This window comes from Rhinoraja longicauda, chromosome 3, assembly GCF_053455715.1.
Source record: "Rhinoraja longicauda isolate Sanriku21f chromosome 3, sRhiLon1.1, whole genome shotgun sequence".
In the NCBI taxonomy this organism is placed as follows: domain Eukaryota; kingdom Metazoa; phylum Chordata; class Chondrichthyes; order Rajiformes; family Arhynchobatidae; genus Rhinoraja; species Rhinoraja longicauda.
The window spans coordinates 73256622-73271548 of NC_135955.1; the positions used below are offsets into that span (position 1 = coordinate 73256622).

The 14927-nt window shown below is 38.7% G+C and overlaps 1 protein-coding gene across 14 annotated transcripts in view; it reads right to left on the reverse strand.

Annotated features, from left to right (window-relative positions):
• The window catches only part of ppip5k2 (diphosphoinositol pentakisphosphate kinase 2), a 113708-nt gene that overhangs the window by 41840 nt on the left and 56941 nt on the right, over nucleotides 1-14927 (reverse strand). For 10 of the 14 annotated variants that reach the window (XM_078396407.1, XM_078396412.1, XM_078396418.1 and 7 more), the window contains 4 exons: nucleotides 11612-11726; nucleotides 10611-10718; nucleotides 8682-8798; nucleotides 5078-5248 (listed from right to left, as the gene is read on the reverse strand). In XM_078396407.1, the coding sequence (XP_078252533.1) occupies nucleotides 5078-5248; nucleotides 8682-8798; nucleotides 10611-10718; nucleotides 11612-11726 (511 nt within the window). The remainder of the gene's footprint in view (nucleotides 1-5077; nucleotides 5249-8681; nucleotides 8799-10610; nucleotides 10719-11611; nucleotides 11727-14927) is intronic. The other 4 variants (XM_078396421.1, XM_078396419.1, XM_078396417.1 and 1 more) reach the window with 1 other exon arrangement.

The window sequence follows — 14927 nt, forward strand, 5'->3', positions numbered from 1 at the left end:
TCATCACCAGGTATAAGTCCCTGAAACTTTCTCTAATAGGACTATATGAGTACTTTTACATGAAGGACAGCAACGGTGAAGGATGCAGCTCACTGCCATTTTTCCATGATTAATTAAGGATGGGCAATAAATGCTGGCCGAGCCAGCAATACCCACATCCTGTAAATAAATTATAAAAAAATATTTGCACAAGAATATGTTGTCAAAGTACTTGTAAAAGTGAAGTGGTTGAGATATCAGCTGTATACATAGAAGTTCAACAGGTATTTGATGAATAAATAGTAGTCAGAAATTGTGGCAGAAATTGAAGGTAGAATAATCATCTGATCTGGATGCTTGGAGCAAAATTGCAGAATTACTGTCTTTACCTATCCTCAAAGTTATGGCAATGCCCAAGGATTGGATAGTAGCAAATATTATAACAGTTCAAAGTTGGATAACAAAGATAAACACTGCTACTATCAAGCTAGTTCGTTTAACTTCCGAGATAAAGATGCTATTAGAAGCAATTTTTCGGGACAAAATAGTAATCTGACAAGACCATGTCAAGAAAGCCAAATAATATGCAATCATTAATCTCATTGCCTTTATTGAGTGCTGTTGAGGCCAATGCCGTTGACTTTGTGCACATGGACTTTAAAAAGATGTTTGATAAAGTACCACTTAAACTCGTTAGCAATACTGAGCCCATAAAAAGGACAATGGATACAAAACTAACTTAGGGGCAAGAAACTTTTTTTTACACAGGTTGGAGGAAGCCATCCAGCGTCAGTGCAACACTACTTTTCTTAATATATATTAACGACCTGATGAGGTACAGGGTACCATTTTAAACTTTGTAGATGGCACAAGACATGTGCGGTAAAAAGTGTAATATTATGACTTTATAGCCAAGCTCATGGACTGGTAGACACAAGGGAAATGAAATTTAAGGCAGACATTTCTGTAGGGCAGAGGGTATCTACCAATTGCAAAATACATGGGCACGAGAAAAAAACTACACATTAAGAGCAGCCTTGAACCATAAACCTGAGTGGCTAGTGGAAGCTGATTCATTTGCCACTTTCAGAAAGTACTTGGATTACATCAGATCCACAAGAACCAGGGAAAAGGACTGACTAAATCACTCTTGCAGAGAGCTGACATGGGTTGGTAGACTAAATATCTCGCTGCATTGATTTTATGATTTTGCAATTCATTCCTTGTGGGAAAAAGTTTCATATTTTACAAAATAATTATGGAGCTTGTTATAAATGCACATTAAAAGTACAATTTGCCATTTAAACATTTTCTTGAATGGAGAATTGATAGAATAACCCGGAAGAATGGAGTGGTTGTTAGACAGCACTACCTGTATATATTTTAAAAAGTAAATATGCCAGTGCCTAACTTGATTAAGTTGTAGATACAAAATTACTATGAACCTCTAAATCTCCTATTAAGATTCAATAGGTCAGATTACTATCTGTCTCCATGCAAACTATATTTACTGCGATTTCATTTTTTCTTTACTTGTGTTCAGATTTTTATAATTTGATCAGAAGAATAACTTCTCACATTATTATGTGCACCGTTTACTGAGGGATGGGGTAAGACCCATATTCATCTGTTTTCCACCTAAAGTGGTGAAAGAGGATAAAGAGGTTTGATCTCTCTGAAGACATGTTGGTTCCCAGGTGTCATCCCTTCTGTTATGACGCTGAAACAAAGCCAATGCATTGTTCAAAACACAACAGTCCAATTTTGAAGAAAGAGAAAGAGCGATCCACAGTGTGTCAGAATACTAATGTTAAATCAGCCTTTTGACTCATTGACAAAGTAATAAGGTGAATCAGTTACAAAAAATCTTGGATATGCACTCAGGTTGCATGATTATAATCGGCTGAATTACACAGTTGTTAGATAGAGCTCTAGGGCACCTATTGTCCATGTTTCTATGATTTGGCATTTGTCATTGCCTTAACTGGGGCTCTTATCAACCTGCATTTCCCAGTATAAAAGTATGCACTCCATCAGACAAACAAGATCTCACTCCAATTCTGTGGATCTCCTTGTAGTTTGGTTCCAGAACTGTCAAGTAAGGCAATAGATTGCCATACCCGTTAATACCAAGCTGCCCCAAAAGAAAATAAATGCTTAAAGAAAACATTTTCCTTGAACAATTCAGATATTAATGTACTTTGTTATTTCATCTAGTTAGTAAAACATTTAAGTGAACAGGTTAGGATATTAAAATAAACTATTCTAAAAATTACCTTAATCAAATATTTCTAGTAATAGACACAAGAAAATACAGAAACTAGAATCTCGAGCAATGAACAATGTGCTGGAGGAACTCTCCAGGCCTAGCAGCATCAGTGAAGGGAATAGATGGATGATGTTTTGAGTTTGGACCCTTCTTCATTCTGATTGTAGTGGGAAGAAAGCTGGAAAAGAGAAGTGGGAGTGGGACAAAGCCTGTCAAGTGATGTGGATACAGGTGAGGAGGGGAATTGATTGGCAGATGGTGGCAATAGTGAATTTGGTTAGAGGAGAAAAGGAAAAAAAAAATCAGATAAGAGGAGTTAACTGTAAGCAGGAGAGTGAGATATGGGTGGAAGGGGACAGCGGGTTGGAATAGAGGGGGGATAAATGGGAACATGGGTCTCGTGGATGGTAACTGAGTGTACGAAAGGGGGAATGGATGACTGGGGTTGTGGGAGAAATGTTTGTGAAATGGGATGGGAGGGGAGAGGGGGCAATTTTGCTAGAAATTGGAGAATTGAATATTTGTACTGTTCAGTTGTGTGCTGCCCAAGCGGAATACGAGGTGCAGTTCTTCAAATTTGCATGTGGCATCATTCTGGCAATGGAGGAAGCCAAGGACAGAAAGGTCAGTATGGGAATGGGAAGAGGACTTAAAAGGGTTAGTAATCGGGCACTCTGGGAGTCCTTGATAGACAGAGTGCAGGTGTTCAGCGAAATGGTGGCCTGGTCTCGGTGATTCTTCTTCTTATCGTGTCCCCACATGTTAGATATTGTATTTCAGCCAAAACTGAACACAACTCTTAGCAATATCACTCCGGCTTTAAATTTACTCCTTTCCTTATCTGACACCCTTTTGTTTCTTTTTCATCTCTAGACTCTGTCACTTACTTCAGCCCTCTGCCAATCACCCCTTTCATGTGTATCCACCTGTCCCTCGTCTGGCTTGTCCCACCCCCACCTCTCTTTTCCAGCTTTCTCCCTTCCACTCCAATCTACCTGAAGAAGGGCCCTGACCCGAAATGTCATCTGTCCATTCCCTCCACAGATGCGTTCCTATGTTTTTGTTGCCAATAATAATATTAATACCTTGCTTTTTTTAAATACCTGGGTCCAATTATATAACATTTGCAGAGGAAAAAAATTATAAGGTAAACAGATCTGTAAATCATTCCTGTTAACAGTCAAATTTAGCTTCATTGTCATTGATTCATAAATTATAAAGTTGACAAATAAAGAACAAAATACAAATTTATGTTACAAATTCAGATAGCAAGCAGCACACAGTTTGTAAATGCTTGTGTTCTATTCAATATTAACTTCATCTGAAGCGTTTCAATTACACTGTTATTTGAAGTTAAATATCCTTTTCTGGCAAGAAATGAAATGTAAATAATATTTTTTGTTAAATTAGCTTTTTCTTCAAAAATACCACACACACTATCATCTGCAATTCCAGAAAAAAAATGTTCTTAAATAGATAAATATTTATCCAACAAATATTAGATAAACATTTATCTAACAAAGTGCTTCTGGACAAAATCACCCCAAAATAAAATTGTATACTTGAATAACACTTTAAATAAATAGCTGAAGGAAAGTGACCTGTGGATCATTTTCTCAAAGGCATTAAGGTATCAAGATTCCTTATGCACAATTCAGCCTTTAATTTGAAAGGGTAGGGAGAAATCAGCTCCAATCGCTCAATGGTTTAACCAAATTAAATTTGATTGAACTGAATTCAGATCAATCAACCTTACTACAGTTTATGCTCCTCTATAGCCTCCTGCAGTATTTCCTCTGCTAACTCTCAGCCGAGCCCTCTATTTCCATCACTACTCATGTGCTTCGTTAGCTTTTCCTTGAATGCATCAATTCAATTTGCCTCCATCCAACATTGTAGGAACAAGTTCCACGCTCTCAACGCTCACAGGGTCAAGAAGAATCTTTTAAAGGCTCAAAGACGCAAACACAATGTTATGATTTTTAAAATTTGAGTTCTTGATGATCATCTTATAGAGATGACCTCCAGTTTTATTCTTCGTCCCAATACCAGTGAAATCCTCAGGGAGATTTATAATCATAAATATCTCTATTAAGAACTACTGTTTTTAAGATTAAATAAATAAGAATTTTCATCTATTTCTGAAAACATTGCATTTTTGTCCAACCCTTCTAATTACAGTTATGTCATCTCCAATGTCTCTCTATCCTTTGCATAACAAGATCATACAGATTTATACATGTTATTTCAAGTATAGCTTAGGCTCGATACAGTTTACCATAATCTCACTAGGTCTCAATTTTGTCACTCAAAACTAAACTGGTGCTGACTTTGTTTCGTATAAATTAATTGTATTTTACATCAAATGAAAAGAAATAAGTGGCTATAATAGGATCCAGCATAAACTGCAAACATTCTTCAAAATATAGCTGGCGGTACAGTAAATGCTGAGAGGCAGCATCTGTGGAGAAACAATTACTATTTCAGGATGTTTATATTGAAAGTTATCAACTTGAAATGTTCACCATTTTTTACTCCACAGATACCGTACGACCTGCTGAGTATTTCCAGATAGTAATGCATGATTTTTATAATACTTGTGTTCTATTCAATACTATGTTCATCTGGAGTGTTTCAATTGCACTAATCATTATCACCGTTACTAGAATTTAAATATTCTTTTCTGGCAAGAAATGGAATTTAAATAGTTATTTTTCTTTAATAGCTTTTCCTTCAAAAATACTATATACATTATCACCTGCAATTGCAGAAAAATTTCTTACAAACCTCCAAAGAGATTTAAAAGAAAGTTTAATTCAAAACACTTACTTCCACAGAGCCTATTTTCTTGGACCTTTGCAGTGGGGATTTTCGATGTATATAAATGGGATCTGAGACCATTGGCCTGAAAGGCACTGTGGACTTTTCAGCAACTTCCCTTCTTGAAACGGATTCTTCATCATTGTCAATATTCAGGAAGATTTTGGATCCAGTGTCACTCTATTATTAAAAGGCACATTGTCACTTCTCAGAGTTAACACTCCAAGACCAATTTCTGTTTTTTTTCTTCCAATAAGCAAAAGAGAATTATTACCTGCTTCATAAAAAGTCTTGATGAGCACATACAAGTACTCTTCTCCATTTAATAATGTGCAATAATAGCCTCGCCAAATTATGGTTATATTTACACAAGATGGGCAATTACCTTAGCCATGTTCAGTTTAACGTTTTGCAAAGTTGGAGTATTACATTAATAATTACAGTAATAACCCTGTCTGACTCAACAGGAAAAAAACAGGATTGTGGCCTAAGAGTGACCTATTTTTTGGTTGGGAATTTCCATTTGATTGTTAACTGGTAATTGGTTGTGGGGCACTAACGTAGAACCTTGCATGAATGAGAAAGAATAGAAGAAATTGAGAAAACTTAGAAAGCTGACCTTCCCCTCCGCTATCAGCATTCTGAAGGAAACGTTCCTTCTACTATATTCTGGTTCCCTCTTGCACCTGCTCTCCTTCTGACTGCACTTTCCCATCAAACCAGACATGTAATGAATGCTCTTCCACATCGTCCCTTCCTACCATTCAGGCACCCAAATAATTCTTATAAGTGCAGCAGCAACTCACTTATACTTCTTCCAAGTTAGCGTACAGGTGACCCCTCAATCAAGGAGGGGTTGTTTTTGATAACGTATCTCAAGAATCAAGAGTGTTTTATTGTCATATGTCTCAGATAGAACAACAAAATTCTTACTTGCAGCAGCACAACAAAATATGTAAACATATTTTGAACATCTTTAGAAGATGGCACCCATCTGTGGCGACATGTTGCAAGCAGCACAACAGAAAATATAGCATCTCGATTCTTTGGGTAATGACATGCAAATTCTACAAGGATGAATTTTAGTTACCCAAACGTCAGTAATATGGCAGGTCAGCTATATTGCATTTTGCGCTCACGATATGATTTCTTCTACAGTGGAGAAATCAAAGGCGGTTTGGGTGGTTGGTTTGCAGAATACCTCTGTTTCGGCAATAAGGTTGTCCTTGAGCTTCCAGTCAACTGTCACTGGGATTCTCCATCCCACTCCCAAACTGCCATCTCCGCTTCAGCCTGCTTCATTGCTCGAATAGTGCCTGACGTTAGCTCTGGGAATGCATTTCATCTACCATCTGTCTGCATGGAAGCCCTCAGAACCTAATATTGAATTTAACAATTTCAGGTAACCACTTTTTATTTCTCCAAAAATGTTGCTCTTTCTGTCTCTTTCAACTTTCTTCCCATTGCCAGATTTAAAGTAATTGTTACCATAACATATTTGGTCTGCCTCCCATATCAGATATTCACTCCACTCTTTGCACTTAATACAATGGTCTTGTTGTATTTCAAAGTATAACAGAGATGCTTGAGCTGAAATGTTGACAATTATTGCTTAACTAGCTTTATTGCTTTAACTAACATTTTTTTCTGTTTAGCTCCAACATCCCTTCTATCTATTCTTACTTTCTATCTTTGAAGCCCAGGTCTCACTCACCATGGTAGTGAAATTCTCTACCAGATTAAAATCCCTTGCCTTTGATTAATCCTCCAGCAGTGAGCCCTCTTCCAGGTCCCAATCCTTTGATTTACTCCCTGTTCTTCGATTCTCTATTAACTTGCCCTCTTAACTCGTCAATTCCATACTGATAATTAAACATCTATTTGCACAAATCCTACACTAAGCTAATTTTAATCCCCCCACATTCCCTTCGATATACAATATTCCATCCTGGTTTTATGCCAATCAGATAGTTTTGTAGTCATCATTATCTCTGGCAAGGACAAATCTTTAATAGGGAACTGAATTTGTATTTCATAGCTTCCATGGGTAGGAATTCCTGCCTTTGGATTATAAATGTAAACTCAATTTGACCACATTCCAATGCTCCTTATAAACTCACCTAAGCCTGTTCCCTTTTAAAACTCACCGGGGGCCCCATTCCCACACTCTTTAAGGGCCTGTCCCACTTAGGCGATTTTTAGGCGACAGCCGGCGACTGTCAAAGGCGTAGCAGATCGCCAACATTTTCTTTTACCCGACGACAATGACCACGACAATGCCGAGTCAGGTCGAGATTACAGCGTCTTCGGAAACATCGCGAAATTCCCACGCTGTCAATGCTTCTCCGGCGTCCTAATTTTCGCTGAAATCACTGACAAGTCGGTAAGTACTTGAGAGTTTTGAACTATAACATCTTGTATGGGTTACTTAAAAACTAAGCTTCACTGTAACAAGGCAGAAACTGGATTTACTTCCAGTTTACTAATAGCTGTATTTAAAAATTAAAAAAATTAAGTGGTTAAGTGGATTTTTGTGAAAAATGTGTGGGCATTCTTTGAAAATGTACGGGAGATGCATATCTGGTTTCTGGGTTGCATATCTAGGTTGGGAGCCCACTTTAAATGTAATGGCTGATAAACATCGCGAAATTCCCACGCTTACCTGACTGTCAAACTGTCGCCTCCAATCTACCTGTCAAATGTTCTGACGGCAAATAAATTGGTTAAACACAAGCATTTTATGGTATTTTGAAATTACTTTACTTATTTTAATATTATGTGCTTCTAAATGCATCTAAGAGAACCTAGCAAACCTGGGGACAGCTTGGGACAGCGCCCGAAATAAGCAACGATACCTGGCGACAAGCCAGCTGTCGCCGAGAAATTTCACTCCGGATGATTTCTCAGCAACGCGCTGAGATCCACTATTATTCTTGGAAGACTCATCAGGATTATGCCCGCGACACCCGGCGAACTGTCGGCGACAGCCTAGTTGCTGGCAGTCGCCTTAAAATCGCCTAAAGTGGGACAGGCCTTTAACTCACTGGGTTTTGTTTCCCATGTTTGTTTTAAACTCTCACAGTTCACAGAAAATAAATATACTACTGTGTAACACCTGAAAAATAGTGTAAATAGTGGGGAAGAGTATTAATAGAAGTAACATCCAATTGCCTGGAAAATCTGCCAATGTCCTGCGGGTGCCAGATTATCAGTTTTGCTGTACTATTAATTGTTTCTTCAACATACCTTGCTACAAATCTAAAGTTATACACATTTATTCTGTTTTCTTTTCTGACTCAAACTTCTAATTACATTCACTTTTATCTTCCTTATAAATTATTGTAATATTTAAATTATTGAAATATTTTTATAATTATTGCAAATACCAGTGGACTGTCCAAATGCATAATGTGGAATTTTCTTAAATACTTTTCTCTACACTTGTCAATAAATAACCAGGTTTATAACAACTAAGATGAGAGGATTTATCGTCAGAAACAAATACAAAACAACAATCTAATGTTGATGCTAATGCTTTTGTGAGTGCACTTTGACCGAGAAAAATTGTTGTCCATGTAAGAATAAATATAACACTCATTACAAAAATAAGTACCTCACGAGATGCGGGTCTGTATCCAAAACCCGACGGAAGATTTTTATCTTCCTCACAGCCTTTAGCACCAGGACTGAAGTGCAATTCAACATGAAATCTCTCTTCTGAAGAAAGGTCCTGAAAGTAAAAATTATGAAAAAACAACTATTTCTACTTGTAAATAAACCTTCTACAGAAAACAGTCTGTATCACGATTTTCCGCCAAGCTACGCACGTGTGCATGTGTCAAGAAATACAAGTTGAAAAATATTTTTTTATTTGTGCTTCCCCCCCCCCCGAATATAAATTCTATAAGAGCAAATTTCATTCCATATCGATTAATTCTGTAAGGGTGTGTTTCCATAACCCCCATATCTGTACTTCAGGACAGTTCCTCTCTTATTTCTTTGTATTCCTTAACATTCTGAGACATTTGTACCACTTGGGCCGAAAGGATAACAACACATTTTTTACTTGGCCTTTAGTGAATGAGATAATCGATATGATGCCCAAGCACAGCTAATAGAAAATGCCTGCCCTCAGTTCAGCAGTTCTGTATAATAATACAGCTGAACTGGCATGGGAGTGTTAAATTATATTCTTAGCTCTGATACCTCATTTTATGGCAAGTACAACAGCCTGACTGTGGGAGAAGACGGCAGGGGAAGAGAAAAGACATTCTGGCCTTCCATCACAGTGAGGAGGGGACTGGAGGAGACTCACTGTGATGGATGTTTCTTTTTTTGTGTGTTTTGTGTTGGTTGGGGTTGTGTAATTTGCTTATTTTATTGCTCTTATTGTTGGACTGTGGGTGACAAAATCTCGTCCAAAAAACTTGTTTTTTTGGATGACAAATAAAGATATCCTGAATCCTGAATGAACAAAAGACAAATAAAATGTTTTGAGCTCAAGACTGATTCCCTACTTGGATATTTAGCCTACGCTGCTGTAGGCTATAGAATGATATTCATTAGTTGGCAAGAAGGGCAGAACAATGTTAGGTGGACTTTGATACTAAATAAGAGGAGATACTTAAACTGTCTTGTTTTATTGGATTTAAAGTGGCATACTAGCTGCAACAATTTTTTTTAAAGGGCATTTATATACAAAAACAGTCTTTCATTTGCCTACCCGAATGTGCTTTAAATTGCACAACAAATGAAATGTCATAGAACTAAGTCAGCCAAAGAAAACTTTGTCAAAAATATTTGATCAGGGTTCGTCAATTCAAATTTAGAACAAATTTCCAAACTATATGCACCACAAATGAAATGGATATCAGTCCTAAAACCACTATTCTTCCAAGCTTTTTATTTATTCAGTTTTCGGAACTGGCTGTCATTAGAAAGGCTAACATTTTGCATTCTCTAATTCATATAGAAAATGTACAATTTACTTTGCCGTTTCAGAAGGCATTAATAATCAATTACTTGGGTATGGAGTCATATATGTGCCAGCCTGAAAGACATTAATGAAGCAGCTCTATTTTTATGTGGTCATCATTAACCAAAACAGCCACTCAACTATTTCTTAATGCTAAATTAATAATTTAATTTGACTTCCACAGTTGCCTGAACTCAAGTCCTTAGGTTTTAACTTTATTGTTTTTAACATTTAAGTTTCAAAAGGTTTTTGAAGAACATGGTAAATATGGGTTCCTTTTGATATTAGTATTGGTAGAATTTATCGCAGAACGCTGCGATAAATTATGTTGTCGGTAAAGATGACATTTAAACGCTCTTGACCTTTGTAGGTGAAATTCTAAGAATAGTTAGAGATAACTTAAATACATTAATATCAATTTTTCTTGCAAGCTTACACAAAGTGCCTTGGCAATCTATCCCGAACACAATATAAAAATTTAAATTCAAAAATCAGTTTAAATTTTGAAATCAGCATCTTTTTATTACTACCGACATGATAATGAATGCAAATTCATGAAAGTATTACCTTATTTGGGTCTTCATACAACATGATAACAATCTGTGTCATGTAATTAAGTTCACTGGTATAGTTTAGATAGCCCATTGCCCTTTTCCACTGCTCATCTTTAATCTCCTGAAAGTTAAGCAGACTGAAAGTCACATCATTACTTAAAACATTTTACTATTCTTTGGAAACATCATGGCTTTGATCCAGTCTTTCCATACAACTCTGTGCATCAACAATAAATTGCATTTAAAAGGCTAGTAGAACTATCACATTAATACATTTTAGTCATTTTCTAACTGTAACATCTGTGACATGCCAGTAACTTCACCTTTCTCTTTCTTCCTCAGTTGCTGTCTGATTCGCTAAGTATTTACAACATTATTTTGTCTTTGTTGAGCATTTTTGTCATGCATTCATACTAGCTTAGATCTCAAAAAATGATTTGCAGCACCCAAGTGAAAAATATTATTGAATTACTTTCAAAATAATTCATCTAAATTGCTTTTAAAGATGACAAAATTCTAAGCAGGCACTGTCTGCCATGTAAGCCACTAGGAATACTCATCTCCTTCTACATGCAAGTGAGCCACGTGCACTGAGAACATAGCCTGTTCTCTGGAAAGTTTTGTAAATTCTAAGTATAAAATAGATTTTCTCTTTAAATTCTATGAACTGCACGTAAACATTTAATTCCTCGGCTTTTATTCTTTTATTACCCTTGACAACCAAATCATCAGGCACTAAGTCCTGGAATTCCATCCACAAAACTCCTGTCTCTTTCCTAAAGGAGACATTTTAACATTTGCGATAGTACATTAACAAAGATTTTTGTACCTGTCCAAATGTCCCCTTCTTTAGTCATCCCCAAATGTTGACCAATTATGCTCAAGATCCTTGCTGTTATTCAATGTAGGCTTGGTTGTACTTGCAAATACGAGTTATCTTTTCATTAATTAAATTCTACCTGCAAATCATTGGTTTTAAAAACCTAAAGTCAAAGCCAGTAATCCAACACTTACGTCACATAGGGCACCGTAGCGCAGTATGGAGAGAAGCGAATGTACATGGCTCTCACTCGTAAAATACAACCGAGTGCGAACGTGTCGCTCTGGAGACATCACTCCTCTCGAGTATCTAGAAAAAGGATGTACAATTTCTATGAAATAAACATACAAGGGATTGTAGACAATTTACAAGAAAATCAAACAGTTCCTTGAACTATTTAAGAAGCATCAAATTTATTGACTTCATCCCCCCTCGCAATGTGATCATTTCACTTGTACCGTCCACTTCTTCACTGTCAAATCCAAGGGAGCATATACTTTAAAAAAAGCCAATGAGTCACCCAGCACCATATTTGGTTAAACTATATACAAGGCATCATTAGGCTTATATCACCTTCACAAAAACAGTTTACTTTCCGGATTTATTCAATATCAGGGGAGCAACTTGTGGACTTGTGTCACGAAGATTAAGACCAACCATTCACCTCTTCCCACTGAAAATCTATCCCTCACCAACTCAATCATCTCCCCATTAGGCCCTAAACCAATGGCTTCCTCTATCTTAGCTCACCATGTCCTTGCTCCAAGCCCATGAAATTTACTATCTGCTGTCCTGATCATCACTAAAATAGTGACCTCTCATTGTCCTCATGCCTTCAGGTTTGCCTCCTCTGAACATGACTCACCCCGAACCCCCTTTTAAAACTATTGTTGCCAGTACACACCTGACACCTCCTTCTCTTTTATTCACTCAATTCTCGCAAAGCATAGCTCCAGCCCTAACTCTCCTTGAATGTGTTTTAATAACATTTTTCTTTCTGCTCTGTGTTCAAATTGAATTGAATTGAATAAGTTTTATTGGCCAAGTACACAGTTGAGTCAAAACATTATGACCACTGACAGGTGAAGTGAATAACATTGATTATCTTGTTACAATGGCACCTGTCAAGGGGTGGGATATATTAGGCAGCAAGTGAACAGTCAGTTCTAGACGTTGATGTGTTGGATGCAGGAGAAATGGGCAGGAGTAAAGATCTGAGCGACTTTAACAAGGGCCAAATTGTTATGGCCAGATGACTGTTGGGGTCAATGCTTGTGGGGTGCTCCCGGTCAGCAGTGGTGAGTACCTACTGACAGTGGTCCGAGGAGGAACAAACCACAACCCAGCGACAGGGTGTTGAGCGCCCAAAGCTCATCGATGCGCGAGGGCAACGAAGGCTATCCCGTCTGGTCCGAACCGACAGAAGGTCTACTGTGGCACAAGTCACAGAAAATTTTAAAGGTGGTCATGGGAGGAATGTGTCACAATACACAGTGCATCGCACCCTGCTGCGTATGGGGCTGCGTAGCCGCAGAGTGCCCATGATGACCCCTGTCCACCGTCGAAAGCACCTACATTGGGCACGCGAGTGTCAGAACTGGACCTTGGAGCAGTGGAAGAAGGTCGCCTGATCCGATGAGTCGTTTTCTTTTAGATCACGTGGATGGCCGTGTATGTGTGCGCCGTTTACCTGGGGAAGTGATGGCACCATGATGCACTGTGGGAAGATGACAAGCCGTTGCAGGGAGTGTGATGCTCTGGGCAATGTTCTGCTGGGAAGCCCTGGGTCCGGCCATTCATGTGGACGTCAATTTGACACTTGTCACCTACCTAAACATCGTTGCAGACCAGGTACACCCCTTCATGGCAATGGTATTCTCTGATGGCAATGGCCTCTTTCAGTAGGATAATGCATCCTGCCAAACTGCATACATTGTTCAGGAATGGTTTGAGGAATATGATGAAGTGTTCACGTTGTTGCCCTGGCCTCCAAATTCTCCAGATCTCAATCAAATTGAGGATCTGTGGGATGTGCTGGATCGACAAGTCTGATCCATAGCGGCTCCACCTCGCAACTTACAGGACTTGAAGGATCTGCTACTAATGTTTTGGTGCCAGATACCACAGGACACCTTCAGGGGTCTTGTAGAGTCCATGCCTCGGCGGGTCGGCGCTGTTTTGGCGGCACATGGAGGACCAACAGCATATTAGGCAGATGGTCATAATGTTTTGGCTCATGAGTGTATGTACACATACAAGGAATTTGGAATGGTGCTCCGCTCGAAAGTAACAACACGACATACAGTAAGCAATTAAGAATAAAACATAAAACATTAAAACATTAAGAATTAAACATTATAGTTTAAACATGTGAATGAAATAAAATACCAGAGCAAAAGGAGGCTACAGACCTTTGGTTATTGAGTAGAGCTACTGCTCGTGGAAAAAAGCTGTTTTTATGCCTGGCTGTGGCGGCTTTGGCAATCTGGAGTCACCTTCCAGAGGGAAGAGCTTCAAAGAGTTTGTGGCCAGGGTGAGAGGGGTCAGATATGATCTTACCCGCTCGCTTCCTGGCCCTTGCAGTGTACAGTTCGTCAATGGGGGGAAGGTTGCAGCCAATAACCTTCTCAGCTGATCGAACGATTCACTGCAGCCTCCAGATGTCATGCTTGGTGGCTGAGCCAAACCAGAACAGGATGGAGAAGGTGAGGACAGACTCTACGATGGCAGTATAGAATTGGACCATCATTGCCTGTGGCAGATTGTGTTTCCTCAGCTGCTGCAGCAAGTACGTTCTCTGTTGGGCCTTTTTGACTGTGGAGTCGATGGTGTGCCCCCATTTAAGGTCCTTGGAGATGATGGTTCCAAGGAACTTAAATGACTCCACAGATGTGACTGTGGTGTTGTTGATAGTGAGTGGGGGGAGGGGACGGGGAGCTCTCCTCAAGTTTACTATCAATTCCACTGTCTTAAGAGCATTGAGCTCCAGGTTGTTGCGATGGCACCAGGACGCCAGCTATGTCACTTCCTGACTGTAGGCAGATTCCTCCCCATCCTGGATCAGTCCAATCAGGGTTGTGTCGTCCGCAAACTTGAGAAGCTTGACAGAGGAGTCTGTGGAGGTGCAGTCGTTGGTGTAGAGAAAGTAAAGGTGAGGGGAGAGTATGCAGCCTTGCGGTGCTCCTATGCTGAGGGTCTCCATTGCCCTAAAATTAACACCAACACCCTTTGTGATTTTGATCATTGTGTAATGCATTCCTATACCATTCCCCTTTAATGCCTTTCCTTCATTTATTTGGACTGCTTATTTTTTTATCAGCTAATTAAGGTGTAACAATCCAGCATTGCCTTTTCTTCCAATGGCACGTTATTTCAGATGGAGTTATAACGTTTCACCTTTGCTGAGCCCCCACCCCTACCTCCTCCTTATCTGCATGCAGTTCTTGGACAATCTCTTTTAGTGTCAGATTCATATAGGCATTGACTTGGTGGAATATGTCACTAATGTTA